Here is an 18935-nt window from a genome sequence, read left to right on the forward strand (position 1 = left end):
TCCTAAACTCCACTGAGTGATCTTTGGTTCACATCTCAGTTCATTCTTGACCACAACAGTGACACGTGCAGGTAAATATGCAGCTTCCTCTTTTGATAACAAGTGCGACGTTGTTTCCCGTCAGTCCTGAGTCTGTGCTCGACTGCTGGTCCTGCTTCAGACCAGATCCTGTTCATGGACAGAAGCTCGACCAGAACACGACAATGGTGAGCATCTTTATTTAAAACACTTATAAAATGTCTTTCTTAAATTCTATTTCTAAAACGTGTTCTTAAAATTTGTTTCGAAATCATTTTTCGTTTAAAAAAAACGTTTTATAATTTTTTTCCCCCGTAAATTTTGTTTTTAAAATGTGTTTCTGAACATTTTTGTGTTTAAAATCGTCTTATAACATTTCTTTCTTAAATTCTATTTCCAAAAATGTGTTTCGAAATAATTTTTCCAAAAAGTGTGTTTAAAAAATAACGTTTTTTTTAAATACATTTTGTTTTTAAAATGTGTTTCTCAATGTTTTCAAAAATGTAATCGTTTTTATAACATTTCTTTCTTACATATTATTTCTAAAATATGTCCGTAAAATGTGTTTCTAAATGTTTTTTTCTAAAAATAGTGTTTAAAAACAATTTTATAAAATGTCTGTATTATTCAAAATTTAAATTTAAATTTGTTTTATTACACAACCATGTATTCACTCTGCCTGGGAAATTAATTTATCCTTGAGAATGAAGTATCTATTTCTTTTTTAAAAAAGGAATTGAAACTTTTTTGAGGGATCGTTAAAAAGGTTATTATGACATACTAAAAAATTATAAAATGTATTTATTGGACAAAACATGTAATCTGAATAAGTAAAAAAAAACTAAATGAATACTTTAAATTATATTTGTTATAAAGACAACGTAAAATAATAATTAATTCAATTTAAAAAAAATAATATATATATATATATATATTACAAGTTATGTAAAAAACAAGTTGTCATGGTGTTGTAGGAGATACAATATAAAATAAAATCAGAATGACAAAATTAAACAAAGTGACTCATAAACTAAGTAAATGTTTTCATACAATCATACATTAAATATTTAAAATAATTGAAAGACACATTTTCTTTGTTTGTTTTAACAAGTTTGTGATTTTTACAAGTTTCTCCTTTCTTTTTCTTTTCAATGTAGGCAGTGTTGTGTGCATGTGTGTGTTCTTCCTCCTTTAATCATTTACTTCCCTCGCTCCGGTGAAAGTATTCATTGTGAGAAACTCAAAGTTGCACCTGGACTTCCTGGTACTTCATTTGTTTAACTGCTGTGTTTGCATCTTGTTTATTCATCAACTTGTCTGCAAACAAACGTCTCTTCTGTTCAATATGAATGAAACATTTAAGAAAAGGAACGTTTAAGGAGAATCTTTTGACCTTGACTCCATCATTTTGTTTTTTTCAGACCTTCTTTGGGTGGAACCGGTGAGTTAAATCAACTTTTTGATGTGAATCGACGACAACAGTAATAACACTAGTTTTTCTCTCTGATGCAGCGGATCCTACACTGTTCCACGGACGACTGGTAGCATTTCATGTTGAGGCCGTTTGACGCGTCCACGTTCTTTTTTCTGCTTTTCTGTCTGTTCTAGAAGTCGACAACATGCACGGCTGTCCGGCCGATGAGTTTGTGAGTACAAGGTTTGACTTTTACGATCCTGATTTTTGAGTACAGCAAGTTAGCACAAGATAGCTTAAGCTAGCTCATGCTAGTTCAAGCTAGTTCATGCTAACTCAAGCTAGATCCCGCTGGCTCAATTTTGGATATGGTATCTCAAGCTAGTTCAAGCTAGCTCAAACTTGTTCATGTTAGCTCAAGCTAGTTATAGCTAGTTCACGCTAGCTCAAGCTAGTTCAAGCTAGCTCAAGCTAGTTCAAGCTAGCTCAAACTTGTTCATGTTAGCTCAAGCTAGTTATAGCTAGTTCACACTAGCTCAAGCTAGTTCAAGCTAGCTCAAGCTAGTTCAAGCTAGCTCAAGCTAGTTATAGCTAGTTCATGCTAGCTCAAGCTAGTTAAAGCTAGGTCATGTAGTTCAAGCTAGCTCAAGATGGGTCAAGCTAGCTCAAGGTAGTTCAAGATAGTTCATGTTAGCTCAAGATAGTTCAGGATAGTTCAAGCTAGTTCAAGATAGTTCAAGATAGTTCAAGATAGTTCAAGCTAGTTTAAGCTAGTTCAAGATAGTTCAAGATAGTTAAAGATAGCTCAGGCTAGTTCAAGATAGTTCAAGCTAGTTCAAGCTAGCTGAAGCTAGTTTAGGATAGTTCAAGAGAGTTCAAACTAGCTCAGGCTAGTTCAAGATAGTTCAAGATAGTTCAGGATAGTTCAAGATAGTTCAAGCTAGTTCGAGCTAGTTCAAGCTAGTTCAACCTAGTTCAGGATAGTTGAGGATAGTTCAAGAGAGTTCAATATAGTTCAGGATAGTTCAAGATCGTTCAAACTAGTTCAAGATAGTTCAAGATTGTTCAAACTAGTTCAAGATAGTTCAAGATAGTTCAAGATAGTTCAGGATAGTTCAAGAGAGTTCAAACTAGCTCAGGCTAGTTCAAGATAGTTCAAGCTAGTTCAAGCTAGCTGAAGCTAGTTCAGGATAGTTCAAGCGAGTTCAAACTAGCTCAGGCTAGTTCAAGATAGTTCAAGCTAGTTCAAGCTAGCTGAAGCTAGTTCAAGATAGTTCAAGAGAGTTCAAACTAGCTCAGGCTAGTTCAAAATAGTTCAGGATAGTTCAGGATAGTTCAAGATAGTTCAAGCTAGTTCAAGCTAGTTCAGGATAGTTCAGGATAGTTCAAGCGAGTTCAAACTAGCTCAGGCTAGTTCAAGATAGCTGAAGCTAGTTCAAGCTAATTCACGATAGTTCAAGATACCTTAGTCCTACGATGACATAATGGTGGATTTAATCATGTTAAGAGTTAATTTAAGGGTTTAAGTTAAGATAAGGGAAGAGATATGAGTCAGATGAGGAAATGAAAAGGACTGTTTGAATTTCAACTGCAAATGTATTTAATCTCTTGTAGAGAAGACGAGTTAAATGTTTAATGTGTTGTCAGGACGACGAGGATTTTGACAACACGTATGAAGCTCCTCCCTGTGGACCTCCACCCATCCCTCACCGACAAGTGCAGGAGAATATTTACATCGGTGAGAAAAACACACAGTACATGGGTGACAATACAGGATACACGAAACCTATGGTTAAAAACATGTCAGTGGAAACATACAATGTAAGGGTCAATAAAAAACATTACATATTAGTAAAAGAAAACAAAATAATTGTAAAAGGACACTTTTGGGTAAAAACACTCACGATATTGGTAGAAATACACAACTTATTGTAAAAAAAGTATGCACAACAAATGGGAAAAAACACACAACACATAATAACCTAATGATACACATCCAACTAGTCGTGTTGGTCTATTTTATTTTACTTTAAAAAAAAAGAAAAAAGAATGCAAAGTAATTTCATGTCTTAGTTGTTGTACACGGTTTGTCCGTTAGAGGCCGCTCTCCTAAAGATATTCGTCGTGAAATACGTCACCAAAACATGAGAATAAATATTTATTTTTAGTTTTAAATATTTAATTATAGTTTCAGTTTGACAATGGAGCTATTGATTTCATTGTTACATTTTTAAATATCTGAATAAAATAGATATGAAGCAAAGACTGCTGTTATTAACAATAATACTATTAATATTTTGTTTTTGTTTTTTCTAAACGTAGTATGATTTTCAATATCAATGAAAATGTATCTGTAAAAACTAACATTTTAAATGTAATGAAAACATTAAATGTTTATTAATTATTTAAAAGAGAAATACAACAAAAAAAATACAATGTTTTAATATGATAAAGCAGAGGAAAAAATAAAATAAATCATGTTTTCATATTCATCCATTGATAAACCGTCATTTGTGCCAATGTTTATGTTGATATGTCAAATAAACCTTCATGTATTAGAGTATTTCTAATGGGTAGTTTCATGTTTTCTTTTATTAAATATGACACATTCTATTGCATTCTATTTCAAAGTAAATAACAGAGATTTATCTACAGAATACTGTCAAAAATATCTTATTACAACAGAAACACATAAAATAAAACCAAGAAAACAAGACAAAAAAAAGGTTAAATTATAATTATTTTGCGACACGTTTTTTAAATACATTTTACTTAAATATAAATTTTGAACAAATAATTTCCATAGATTAAAATACACAATATACAGGTAAAAATACACAACATATGATTAAAAATACACAACATACAGGTAAAAATACACAATTTATGGTTAGAAATACACAACATGCGGTTAAAAATACAAAATATATAGTTAAAAATTCAGAAAATATGGTTAAAAATACACAACATACGGTTAGAAATACACAACTTATGGTTAGAAATACACAGCATACGGTTAAAATACAAAACATATGGTTAGAAATACACAATATACAGGTAAAAATACACAATTTATGGTTAGAAATACACAACATACGGTTAAAATACACAACATATGGTTAGAAATACACAACATACAGGTAAAAATACACAACTTATGGTTAGAAATACACAACATACGGTTAAAATACAAAACATATGGTTAGAAATACACAACATACAGGTAAAAATACACAATTTATGGTTAGAAATACACAACATATGGTTAAAATACACAACATACAGGTAAAAATACACAATTTATGGTTAGAAATACACAACATATGGTTAAAATACACGACATACGGTTAAAAATACACAATTTATGGTTAGAAATACACAACATATGGTTAAAATACACGACATACGGTTAAAAATACACAATATATTGATCAAAGTCACGATGAAAAGATGTTTTGTTGTCGCACATCATGAACGAGACTCTCTCCACAGACGATCTCTCCAGTCCAGCTCCACTTCCACGGCGGAACAAACCCGCGGTAAAGCTCCCCCTGCTGGTCAATATCAGATGGTGCTGCAAGAAAACGAACAAATTGTCGTCTTTTTTTTTTTTTCCAAGGACATGGTTTCAGCTCCTGGAGTAGATAGAAGTAAGAAACCCGGGAGACAGACTCCATCTGCAGATGTTTCCACGCCGGCTTCAGCGTCAAACGCCATCGCAGACGAAGGTGAAGTTTTCAAGTAGTTTGGTGTAAAGAATTCCACCTGTTTCTGTCACGATCAACAGTCACCGATAGGTTTTCCTCTCCATTCCAGACGTGTACATGGACCCGGATCAGGAAGCGGTAAGTGAAGATGGATGAAGAACGTGGAGAACCTTCTGAAGATCAAAGATGTATATTTGTGTGTCGCAGGACGACCAGGTGTACCTGCAGCCAGTGGGTATGAAAACATGTTGAAGGTGATTTAAAGTCACGAGAGACGCTGATGACTTTCTAAACGTCCTCCAGTGAGTCGAGGAGTCGTGACTCAGGACTTTTCTTCTGCGTCCTGGTGAGTCCGTCCAGAGCCACTAGAGTGACAGTTGTGTTCTTGATGTCGTTGTGTGTCTGCAGGATGAAACCTGCTATTCCACGAGCAAAGTCGGTAAATTGAACATATTCATTATCTTTCTACTGTTATAGAGGAGGAGGCATGTGACTTTATATATATATATATATTTGGGTAAAATACACAATAAACACGGGTAAAAATACCCAACATATGGTTAAAAATATATGACATACAGGTAAAATACATGACATATGTTTAAAAATACATGAAATATGGTTAAAAATACATGAAATATGTTTAAAAATACATGAAATATGGTTAAAAATACATGACATATGGTTAAAAATACAGGACATACAGGTACAATACATGACATATAGTTTAAAATACACAACATATGTTAATAATATTCGACATACATGTAAAAATACATGATATATGGTTAAAAATACATGGCATACAGGTAAAATACATGACATATGTTTAAAAATACATGAAATATGGTTAAAAATACATGAAATATGTTTAAAAATACATGAAATATGGTTAAAAATACATGACATATGGTTAAAAATACAGGACATACAGGTACAATACATGACATATGGTTAAAAATAAATGAAATATGGTTAAAAATACAGGACATACAGGTAAAAATACATGACATATGGTTAAAAATACATGAAATATGGTTAAAAATACATGACATACAGGTAAAATACATGACATATGGTTAATAATTTACGACATAAGGTTAAAAATACACGACATATGGTTAGAAACACACAACATATTGGTGAAATACACTTTATATATATATATATATATAAATATATAATTTTGCTTAATTTTTACATTTTGATTTGATTTTATTTATATATATTTATTATTGTTATATTTTATTATACATTATTTTAATTATATGCTATTTCTTTATTTAATATAAAATATGTTTTACTTTTGTCCAAATATATAATTATCTTTCATTCACAATAAAAATGAATATTCATATTATTGTGATTTTATCTTTTCAATGCAAATGATTGTCTTTTATTTTAGATCAAATCATTCAAATATTTCTGCCCAAATCATTGACTTTAAACACATTGAAGTTCTTCAACATATATTTTCTATTCTAAAGTAATGATAAATCCTCCATTTAAAAACATATCATTCTTATATTTATTACATTATAAACCTAATAACGACTCGTAAATATTCACAACTTTGTTTTTTTTTCACGTCAGAATTCCTTCAAACATTTCGTCAAAGGTCCTGCTCCAGGTGAACTTCATCCGCTCGTCCTGAAACCATCGAAAATCACAATAAACTTTAGTTTTTCTTTCACTTTCTCCCAGCGGCCCTGGGCACGAGGCGCAGCACTCTACCCGTGGTGCTGCCCCCGGCCCCCAACTTCAGGCCGCCCCCGCCACACAAACAGCGTAACCATGACGACGGTAAGAATGATGGCGGTTCCCGCGGCGAAGATCATGGCGAGCGCTAACATGTCGTTTCTCTCGACAGCCTTCAGCGACGGCTCGCTTCAGAACAAGACGTCCGGCCGCGAGGTGAAACCTCCAGACGGAGTAAAGGTATCTTTCAGGAAACATTTTTAAACAAATGAAAAAACTTCTTCGATGTCAGATCAAAGAATGGTTCGCTGGAAGCTGCAGCAGGAAAGAAGCTGAAGATCATCTTCTGAGCATCAACAAGGTGAGGACGACCATGGTTCTCTCAATATATAGATAGGGTTTGTAGACTGGAGTCATTTCCAGGGTGTCCCTTTGCCCTCGAAGTACCTTTTAAGGCTCCAGTTATGAAGAGTTCGGTTTTGTACGCAGTTATTAAAATGTATTGTTTTAAAAACTAGATCAAATTCAGAATCTTACTTCCTGTTATTATACTTTAGTTTGACCTGCTAGGTTGTTAAGATGTGGACCTTCTGTGGTTGACCACCAGGGGGCGGCGTTTAGATATTTTTTAATATTAATTTATGTTCCTATATATTTTTGATTTACTTTATTCATTCACAACATACGGGTAGAAATACACAACATATGGTTAAAATACACAACATGTGGTTAAAAATACATGACATACAGTTAAAAACATACACAACATATGGTTAGAAATACATGACGTATCGTTGATAATACACAATATACGGTTAAAAATACACAACATACGGTTAAAATACACAATATACAGGTAATAATACACAACATATGGTTAAAAATACACAACATATGGTTAAAAATACACAACATACGGTTAAAATACACAATATACAGGTAATAATATAAAAATATGGTTCAAAATACACAAAATATGGTTAGAAATACACAACATACAGGTAAAAATACATGACATTTGGTTAATAATACACAACATACAGGTAAAAGTACACAACATTTGGTTAAAAATACACAACATACAGGAAAAAATACATGACATATGTTTAAAAATACATAACATATGGTTAGAAATACACAATATTCAGGTAAAAATAGAAAACATATGGTAAGTAATACACAGTATTCAGGTAAAAATACATAACATATGCTTAGAAATACACAACATATAGGTACAAATACATGACATTTGGTTAATAATTCACAACATATGGTTAGAAATACACAAGAAAATGGTTCAATCGATTAAAATACATTTATTTTTCACACATTGGGGAAATGTACGTTGTAAGAGCAGTTTACAAAAAAATTAAATTTAAATTAAAACTCAGTAACTAGCTGCTACTTTTACATAATTAAAATAAAATAACTTTATTTAAAAAAAATACTTTGTAAATTCTCTCCAATAAAAAGATGAGAAAAAAAGAATGAAAACGGAGAAAAAAATGTTCTCACAATTTTGATCAGTGGAAATTGTGGATTGTGTTTTCTTATCTGACTGGAACATACGTGTGTTTTAATGGAAGACTTCTTCTCTCACAGGACGGGTCGTTCCTGATCCGCCAGAGCTCCAACCAGAGCGGCCAGCAGCCCTTCACGCTGGTCGTGCTCTTCCAGCAGAAGGTCTTCAACATCCCCATCCGTAAGCTGGACGGGAAGCAGGTCTACGTTCTGGGGAAGGAGGGCAAGAAGAACGAAGAGGTGAGGTCAGCGTGACGGTCCTTCTCTCAAACCTCCTCACGTCCTTCTCTCCTCTGCAGACGTTCTCCAGTCTCCAGGAGATCATCGTCCACCACGAGAAGAACCTGCTGCATTTGATTGACAGCAAGTCAGAGGCCAAACACACAACGTTCTTAACACAACCTACCCGACCTTAACTCCTCGTCCACCGTTAAACGTCTACTGAGAACCTGTTGTTTAGTGTGTTTACAAACAAAGAGATACAAACAATAAATCCTGTTAATACCTCTGCCAAGGAGATAATGTCATCGTCTCTTTGACTTTCCGATAAAAAGACTCAAAAATGAAATCAATGTTTTAGATCAAACTATAAAAAACACTAGATCCATCTGGATCCAGGGTGGTTTTGAAGGGTCAGAGATCTTTGTTTTTCCCATGAGCAAACACCATTCTAGAATGATGGAAGTTTTTTTAATTGTTTTGATTTTTCATTTTTCATAAAGACTTGTGAAAACACCTCCTTGGGGGAGGTATGTGTCCACTCTGTGCCTTGACATTCCCCCAACGGTCATAATCTTATGAAAAGCTATTATCATCCATCTATCTTTCCATCCATCCATCCATCCATCCATCCATCCATCCATCCATCCATCCATCCATCCATCCATCCATCCATCCATCCATCCATCCATCCATCCATCCATCCATCCATCCATCCATCCATCCTTCCATTCATCCATCCATCCATCCATCCATCCATCCATCCATCCATCCATCCATCCATCCATCCATCCATCCATCCATCCATCCATCCATCCATCCTTCCATCCATCCATCCATCCATCCATCCATCCATCCATCCATCCATCCATCCATCCATCCATCCATCCATCCATCCATCCATCCATCTATCTATCTATATATATATCTATATATATCTATCTATCTAATGATCCAGGATCTTAGTCCTCTAGTGGTCGGAGTCAGAACTACAGTCAATGTGGTGAAAAACAAAAACCCACTTAGTTAGTCAAGGAAGATCAATGTTTGTGGTGACCTTGTGTTTTCATTAAGGTTCACATGCTGTCGGTGGTCGTGACCTGTGATGGTGACATTAAAGTTGTGAGTCTGTAACGGTGTGTATGATCATTTTTGTGTAATGTAATGTAGAAGCTGGATCAGTTTTTTTGTGTGTCTTATCTTTACTCTGGTGGTGAATAAACAAACTCCAGATGACTTCCTAGAGGAGCAGGCATGAGGGTGTGGGTTCGAGTCCCGCGGGAGTGAAAATAGATTCATCCGTGTTCCTTCACAGGAGGACGTGAGCTCATCATGAGTGTGTAGTTACTTGTGTTGTGTAGACGCCTTGTGTATCTTTGAGAGATTCATCAACTTGTCAATAAACGTTATATAAAGACTCGGGGACTAAATGTGGCCTGAAAAGTAATTTAAAAGGCGCCATTAAAATGCATCAAATTCTATTATCTGGATTAAACTCAGTTTAATTTTTTTTAATTTTTACAGCACTAACAAAAGTAAAATGGAAATTATTTCTGGAAGTGAGCTTCTTGGGGGAGGTATGCACCATATTGGTGCCTTCATATTTTTCGTCATAATTTCCGACTTTGTTACAAACACAACATGTGATTTCTGTTGTGTGGTGTCAGTACAGAATAAAACAACACACAAAATATAAAATGTAAAAAACAGAACCAAGCACCAAGGCGGCCATTTTGCGTCGCCTATATACTGCTGTTCTAGTATATTATGGGTTTTTACATAATATATTTAAGATTTAATATATAGATTTATCTTTTATTGCCCTTTTGTAGATGATATAAACGGATTGTTTGACAAACCAATCTAATGGGCATTTAAAAAACGCATTCTTGTGATTTGAGGTTTCATGATACTTTACTTTGAAAGGCCACTAGATGGCACTCTCTGCTTTTTAGTCTTTTGCTTTGATTTACTAATTCAATTAAACCTGACATCCTTTTCAAAATAAGAGCGGCCTGAATACCAGGGTTGTGAGAATCGATACACCTTAATATCCTTATTATTATTATTATTATTATTATTGTTATTATTTCCATGATGTGTGTGTAAAATAAAACAATCAGATTATCTATTTACAATTAACATGCAAGTATTCATGTTTGTTTATCTCTGTGTGGCAATTACACCTCTGTCCGCCAGATGGCAGCAGTTGATACGTCCTCCGCTGCTAGAGGAACAATGAACTCCCACGGGATCCAAGCAATGACTGAGGATGAGAGGATACAAAAGTTGATGTTTGGACATATTTTTAGTTTGAAAACAAATGAAAGCAGTTACAACGTCATCAAGAGTCACGTGGTCTGTAAATTCTGCAACACCAGAGTCAAATACTGGACAATACTACACATATATACTTGTTACTACAGTATCGCAACACCAGAGTCAAGTACTGGACAATACTACACATATATACTTGTTACTACAGTATCGCAACACCAGAGTCAAATACTGGACAATACTACACATATATACTTGTTACTACAGTATCGCAACACCAGAGTCAAGTACTGGACAATACTACACATTATTTTTCCCTTTTTCATCGGGATCACAATGTCAAACATTTTATCTATTTTCTACCGGAAAAAAACGAAGCTTTTTTAAAACTTTAAACATTTTTATTTATGGATAGTATTTTTCACGAGTACCTTAGAGTTTAGGATCTTTAAGACAACATTCACTTCCTGCCGTCTCTCTATGACGCGGGGGGTCGAAGTTTTATGACGTCACTGAGGTTACTACACTTTCCTCTGATGTGTGTGAGCGCGCGCTGCAGTGGTCTCCTTGTCACGAGCCCTGATTTGGAAGTTTGTGGGCGGGGCCTGCGGCGGAGGGATACCGAGCGCACATCCGATCGCTTCTATTGACAGCTCTATACAGGAGTCTCTCCCCCCCACGGCTGGAAAAAAACACTGCTCACTTAAACTCCTTCTAGGTTCCATTCTTGTTTTTTTTCGGGGGGTCGTGGGGGGTCCAACAGAGTGGACTTATTCATCCAGTCCGAGGAGAGTCTTGAGTCAGTCAACGTGGACTATTTTCCCCGGCGGAGGAGTGCAGTGTGTGAGTTGGGGGGGCTCCTGAATGGGAGCAGTCAGTGTGGAGTCGTGAGATCCAAACCAAACACCTCTCCCGGTCTCCCCTCTTCCAGCCCCGGTATATTGGACTTCACTGGGGGACATTCGAGGGCGAACACAGGACCAAGACCACCTATAGTCCTCCTCCCCCCCTCTCCCTTTCTCCTTCCTCCACAACCTCCAGCCTGAGCGAGAAGATCCCAGAAATGGCTCAGATTCTGCCCATACGCTTCCAGGAACATCTGCAGGTAAGACGCCCGACAGGGTCTCCTCGGGTGTTTTTTCTGCGGGTCACCGTGCGCACATGTCGCAGTGAGCGCAGACAGACGTCAAAGGGAGGCTCGATATAGCCACAGGCCTAGTTCTGGTGCCGGCCAGATGATGACTTGGAGAAATTGAACAGTCCACTGCGGGAGTGTGTGTGTCCACATCGGTGTGTGTTAGTGTGTGTAAAAAAAAAACTGCAGTTTTCTCTGCTTGTCATTTGCGCGCCGGTGCAAACTGCGCTGTTTTGACACCGAGGCGGCGCATCTCAGCTGGTCCTCTCTGCACATTTTTTTTTTGAAGCTTCCGTGATGTTGTCCTGCGGGATCATCCGCACTTTTCTTTTCTCTCGCACCCCTGCGTCAGGAAAGGTGAGGTGTCCCCCCTAGAATATGAAGGTGAGGTCTCAGCAGAGGGTTGTTGCTGCTGCTGATGAACAAGATGAAACCATAACATTCACCAACATCTTGTCATTTAATAAATACTCTCGTCATTCACCTGGTGATGGTTTCTGCAGCAGTTCTCCTGAAGGTGTCACTAGAGTGTCCTGAGCCTCCAGTTGTGTAATGGACATAATTGTTAGAATAAAACCTTCGGTTCCTGTGTACCGACATATCACGTCTGTTTGGATAAATACACTACTTTTTCTTATTATTTGGTTATTGACCAAATATCTTCTTCATTCTACCTCGTCTCATCTATCTTCTTCTCATTTGGATCCTTCGTTCTTCCCTCTCATGTTTCTGGTGAAACTTTAAAGTTTCTAAATAACCTTTTGGTTTAAATTTAATTGCTTACCAAATACACGTATATGCTGATGACACACTCCCCTACTATTTATTTCACCTAATCAAACAATGTTCTTTTCATTCATCTCATCCCTGAACCTCATCCATGTCTTCCTTCCCTCCCTCTCATGGTAAATCTTTAAAGTTTCTAAATGACCTTTTTGTGTAAATGTAATTGCTAACCAAATACACGTATATGCATATATCTTATCAAACAATGTTCTTTTCATTCATCTCGTCCCTGAACCTCATCGGTGTCTTCCTCTCCACTCCATGTGCACAAAACATCCAGGTCTCTTCTGCGGGAAGTTAATGTAGAAAACAAATCAATTGTATTGTAAATTTGTGTACGAGTGTGTAGAAAACATTTGGCGGTAGCTGATGAAACACAATAGTTCGACCAGCTACTACTATAAATTGTATGGTAAACACATGACTGACCACAAAATAATCAAGTTTCTATTTCTAGATTAACCGTGTAAATTAAATTTCCTTCCAAATGCACTTGTATGCTGATGACACTTATATTTCTTCTATAACTTCTTCTCATTCATCTCACCAGTTAACCTCATTGGTTGTCTTCCTACTTCCTTCACCGCTACATGTGCACACACACACACACACACACACACGCATGTTGGTCTCTTCTGCTGGAGGGTAATTTAGAAATAAAATCTTGTTGTATTGTAAACATGTACAACTGTGATTAAAATGTGTACCAAAAAACTTCACTTGTAGCTGGTAAAACACCATTTTTGGACTCGCAACAAACGGTGTGATTGCTCACCAAATGCACGTATATGCTGATGACATGTTGCTACAATTTGAAGACCTCGTCTCATTTATCTAATTCCTGGACCTCAGTTACCAAATGTCTGTCTGTGCAGATGACGCGTTGCAACTATTTCTTCTTTAACTTCCTTTTTATCTCATCTCTGAACCTCATTGGTCGTCTTCCTTCCTTCCTTCCTTTCTTCTAAAACCATCTGGGGGTCTGGAAAGTCAACGGGGTCGCAGGGTCGTGGTTCCCAGGCGCCCGTTCCGGTTCGTTCCATCTGGGATGAAGTCGCTTCCGAACCAAACTTGTTGTATTTGTAGTAAGGAATGCACACGTGAGTGAGAAATCTTCCTGGGAAGTTGGACGGCCAAGTGGACGCACTATTCATCCGTCTTTGTAGCGGTGCTCAGAGACTCTTCCCACCTGCAACAATAAACTTGTTTAGGTTCTTTAATTGTGCTCTGACCCATATTCCTTGTTGCCCTCATGGTTCAGATCTCAGGAGTGACCCACTGAACACCCACTTCATTTGGAAGTCTTTGTGGGAAATTTCCTGCCGATCCAAACTCTAGGTTTTGCATACAGATCACACTCGGAACTATTCATGCTTCAAGCTACATTAGTTCCATTAGTTCCATTTTGGTTTGAGGGAGTTTAACAAACATCTAAGTAACAAAGGAATTTTTTAACCTCCTTAAAAGCCTCGTTTCTTTTTAATAACACAAAAAACTATTCCAGTTGTTTCTTCTGATACAATCACTATGGAAAAACAAGAAAAAAAGGCTTTTCTCTTGAAGGATATGCCATTTTTCTTTATCACTGACTTTTAAGAAGCATTATGGGTAAGAAAGCATCTCTTCTGGAGATTAACTCGAACCTTTTGGATCAATTACAATAAAAGGAAAAACATTTAATCCCACAATATTCTTGAAATGAGATTTAAAAGCTTCAGGAACGTTTTATGTATTTTAAGTAATCTGTAATTACCATCATTATTCTTCCTTCCTACCATGTTTTAAGGAAACAAACCAACATTCTCTCACTCAAGATTCTTTAAAAAAATGTTTCTCTCCTTTTCTGTTCATGATGGATAGATATACTTAAGAAGATAAAATCTTAAACGTAACAAACAAGCGGTTGTATGACTAAAAATGTGATTTAATGACATTCAAAAATAGATTTAAACATAAAACAAAGCATACTACCGCCAAGGAGCTTATTTCACAAAACTATTATGAAACAAACACTTCCAAGATTCAATAACTTTGTCTACTTATGGGAAAAAAAAAATCTGTCTTGACCGGGAATCAAACCTGTGTGCAGGTTCAACGGTATTCCAGAATTGTTAATACTATCAAAGCAACTACAATAATGACACATTTTGTCGACACAGTGAGTAGAAGTTGTTAGTTTTATTTTGGTGATTTAATGAATTGCTAGGTCTAGATCTTTTCGAAGCTAATTTAGAAATAAAATCAACTGTGTTGCCACCAAATAACCTGTAGCCAAGTTTCCGTGTAACTATAATGACTCACCAAATACACTTATATGCTGATGATGCGTCGCTACTATTGACTTCCCCTTATTAGACATTTGTCAAACTCTTTTGTGAGTCGCCGCCGACGGCGTGGTAGAGTGGAGCCCATTTTCTTCAAAAAAACAAAGGGACACTTATGCTGTCTCAGGAAATGAACTTCATATGCAGCGAGCACAAACATCCAGGAGATAACGGATGTCTGCTTGCTTTTGGCGTTTATTATGAGGTTCCTGGGGGTCCCGGGAACAAGAAGAGATTGTCTAAGATTTCATAGCGTGGACAAGAAAGGTATTGTTGAATGGCAAACAAACGGAAAGAATGTGTAAGAATACCTTAAATATTTAACACAAGCAAGATGGCTTTAAACACAATACTCTCTTCAGACTTTCCAAAGTGCCCCTTAGCAAGACACCAGTCTGTGAATCCAACCAAACAGTTTTGTTTTTTCAAGTTGTTGCTAAAGTAACCTAGAAATCTCCAACAGGTTTTTTTTGGGTGTCTCTCGCCCCAAATCGGAAACCCTTCTGTGACATGACCCCCACTAACTCCCCTCATCTGTAGCTTGTCGTTATGGTTACAACTGGCAGTGAAATGGCCTTTCATTTGAAAAGCCCAGCACCCCCCACCCCAGACTCTTCATGCTCCCTTCCTCTGGCCAATAGTCCTAGTTTTGTCAGCCAGAAGGCCTTTTGAGTTGTCCTGCCAACAGATCTCTGATTGGGAGGGCGGGATAATTCCTTACGACATTGTCGGTTTGAAGTTTTTTTCGTGAGATGGCCGATAAGAACCAGCATGTTTCACCTTTATCGCGAAATCCTGCCCTGCCCCAGTTATACCAAGGTGGCTCTACTAGAGGAGAAAAATGTCTGGAATTTGCAAACCGAGGACTTTGGGCCTCAGATTGTTTCGTCTTTCTCCTTTTCCTGGTATTTACAGCTCCCTGTCTGCTGGTCTCTGGAGAGTAACAAGGACCCCAGACCCATGGTGAGGCATCTGCCTGCACAAATATGCTGCTTCAATCCCTCCAGACTATTTCTCAAACGCAGACGTATGACCTTCAGTCTGGAATTCACTTCAACGTCAAAGAGTGAGACATAATTATAGAATCTGCTTCAAATACAGAACTTATCTTGTTTGAGGGCTGGGTATCAAACTTCGGTTCTTTCTGTGGACACGACCGAAATGCTTTGGTAGTACAGAGAATCAAAACGGTATCGGTTTCAGTCGGACCTTTAGATTAATTTGTACAAATTGTTCTTTTGCACTTGGACGTTTTGTTATCTGTTAAAAATATGTTGTATTGTAAACATGTACAACTGTGTTAAAAATGTGTACAAAAAACTTTTGTTGCTGGTAAAAACACAATTTTTTGACTAGTAACAAACGGTGTAACTGCCCACCAAATGCACGTATATGCTGATGACATGTTGCTACAATTTATAGACCTTATCTCAGGAAAAGACCTTGGAGTGAAAATGTAAGTAAGTAAGTAATATTTATTTATATAGCGCTTTTCGAGACCAGGGTCACAAAGCGCTTAAACAATCAAAACAATACTCAAAAAAGTACATACTTTAAAGATCAAGATAATACTGAGAACAACACAGGAGTTCGAGAAATTCAAGGAAAAGCCTGAACAAATAGAAACGTCTTAAGATGTTTTTTAAAGGAGTCAGTAGACTCCATCAAGCGCAGAGAGAGAGGAAGATCGTTCCGGAATAAGTTTGGAAGAGGTTTGCCCTTTCCCTAAAGAAACCACCTGGAGAAAACGCAGTGTTTGGCTCCTGACACGATGACACGGTCGTGACAGGCCGGCGGATGTGACTGCCAGATGAGGTAAATGGGCCTCATTAAAGCAAACAGGATTTATGGTCCAAAAATAGGGGAGTGATTTCATCACCGAGAGACAGACGGGGCTTGGGATGTGACTCTGTGTTCTGTCACCAAAGTCCATCACATTAATGAAAGGAGACATCATCACCGGCTCAATGAGCGGTTTTTTGTCGCGCGTGAAAATGTCCGACGTTAATGCTCCGATAGCAAATCATGATTGTTTAGAATAACAACCGTATACAAGTTTTTTTTTGTTCTTTCTCTCCTTCACGTTAATTTCTCACTAATATATATATATTTATATATGCCTGCATGTGACACGGATCTGCTGTTGACCAACGAGGTGTGTGTTTTGGTTATGTGAATTCTGAGCGGCTCTAGTAGAAGAACTCACATTTCTCCAATCCTTCAATCTCTTTACTGGCTGCCAGTTTCTTTCAGGATCAACTTTAAAATTCTGGTTCTTACTTTCAGATCTATTCATGGTCAGACCTTCCATCAGTGATCTGATCCAGCCTTAGTAATACTTACTTACTTACTTACTTAAATGGGACTCGGACACAAGACTTTGATAAATTGTCAAAGCTTTATTGACATCAACGACTCGGGAGCTTTTATGAACAATTGTAAAAAAAAAATACAACAAGTACAACGATTTTATTCAAACATAAGTATTGCACTTGTACAGACGCGTATTACGTGGAGTTGTACTACGGTGACTGGCGGTCCAGCTTCGTAGTTTACCGACATTTTGACAGATTTTCGTGCATGTCCAATCAGTTTGAGTACCTATTTTAGAATAGGTCTGCTTGATTTTATAACTTTTATCTGATTACTACTGGAAGGGCTTTGCTGTTTGGGATTAGGAGGGATTTATAGTTATATAGCGCAACTGTGTGTAACTGGTTACCTGACAGTTAAAACCTTAGTCTACATGTGAAGAAAGGGTTTTTAAAGTTTGACACCCCTCGTACTGAAATATAATACTTTGAAGAAATGATACCTAAGATTAAGTGAAAACTTTTTAAATAACTGTACATTAAATAGCTACTAAACTGCATGAGTAAATCAGATGATGTGTTTGTAATTACTCAAGAAATAATACAGTGATACTCTGATGCACTGCAGTGAATGAGCTGTAACTTTTTTGAAGTTGACTTGTGCGGCATGTTTGTTTGCCAAACCACCAGAAGTTGTAAGTTCACAAACTTGTCGTACTGCAGACAGAGGTGACCTGTAGACCTTTCATTTCCTGGCGAGTAAAGGAAGCAGCTGTTCATAATGTTGTGTCTAATCGCTCTCCATCTTTTAAAAAAAAAGTGCTGTGTAAGCGTTTATACTCTGTACTTGACTTTCGGGACCCTCTGGAAACATCCGATGACTCACCGTCTCCGGTCGTCATCGGACTCGCTGCAGTGACTTCATAGTTTCTTCTTCAGTGTTTTCTTGTTCGGCAGCATGTGTGACGAGGTTTGTCTGCAGGGATGACCTCACGTTTCTTCCTGGAATGTTGGCAGGATGTGGCTGCGTTTCTCCCGGTGACTCAAAGTCTTACTGGAAGTGAAAAAGAAAAAAAAGAAAAGAAAAATTACAACAGATTGTTACTTGTGGCTTCAATCTGGAACATCTCCTGTAACTCGCTCCCGTCTCCGTGTTATCTGTCGAACCTTCTTCCTCCTCCTGTGAGAGATGGTCTTGGCAGGATGGACGACATGCAGCATATGGCTCGAATCCCCCCCTCAGGTCTTTTCTCTGACCTTTTTTTTTTTGATGAAGCTGTTGGTGATCATCTCGATCCATCATCTCCAGAGTCTGTAAAATAAGTCCAGCCTTGTAAGATGCACACAATAGAGCTCAATAAATCACAGTCGAAGGTTCACAATATGGAGCTTTAGTTTAGCGATGTATCATCAGCATATAAGTGTATTTGGTGAGTCATTTCAGTTGCACAGAAACTGGGCTACAGGTTATTTTGTGGCAACACAGTTTATTTTATTTCTTCACCATCTATACAATAGGAATCT

The 18935-nt window shown here is 37.0% G+C and overlaps 2 protein-coding genes across 2 annotated transcripts in view; both read left to right on the forward strand.

Annotated features, from left to right (window-relative positions):
• The first annotated feature begins 95 nt into the window (after positions 1 to 95).
• On the forward strand, positions 96 to 9711 carry LOC148087415 (SH2 domain-containing protein 6). The gene is made up of 17 exons (XM_087788025.1): positions 96 to 206; positions 1440 to 1459; positions 1531 to 1559; positions 1627 to 1664; positions 3080 to 3170; positions 4925 to 4971; positions 5052 to 5160; positions 5249 to 5277; positions 5347 to 5374; positions 5443 to 5485; positions 5548 to 5578; positions 6733 to 6769; positions 6844 to 6942; positions 7010 to 7077; positions 7130 to 7198; positions 8440 to 8598; positions 8658 to 9711. The coding sequence occupies exons 1-17, from the start codon at positions 204 to 206 to the stop codon at positions 8772 to 8774; spliced, it is 1017 nt and encodes a 338-aa protein (XP_087644151.1). The 5' UTR covers positions 96 to 203; the 3' UTR covers positions 8775 to 9711.
• A 1810-nt stretch (positions 9712 to 11521) lies between these two features.
• The window catches only part of cltcl1 (clathrin, heavy chain-like 1), a 36977-nt gene continuing 29563 nt past the window's right edge, over positions 11522 to 18935 (forward strand). Inside the window, exon 1 of the mRNA XM_087788026.1 lies at positions 11522 to 11959. Coding sequence (XP_087644152.1) covers positions 11918 to 11959 — 42 coding nt within the window. The 5' untranslated portion in view covers positions 11522 to 11917. The remainder of the gene's footprint in view (positions 11960 to 18935) is intronic.

The sequence above is a fragment of the Callionymus lyra genome, chromosome 1, assembly GCF_982586985.1.
Source record: "Callionymus lyra chromosome 1, fCalLyr1.hap1.1, whole genome shotgun sequence".
Classification (NCBI taxonomy): domain Eukaryota; kingdom Metazoa; phylum Chordata; class Actinopteri; order Syngnathiformes; family Callionymidae; genus Callionymus; species Callionymus lyra.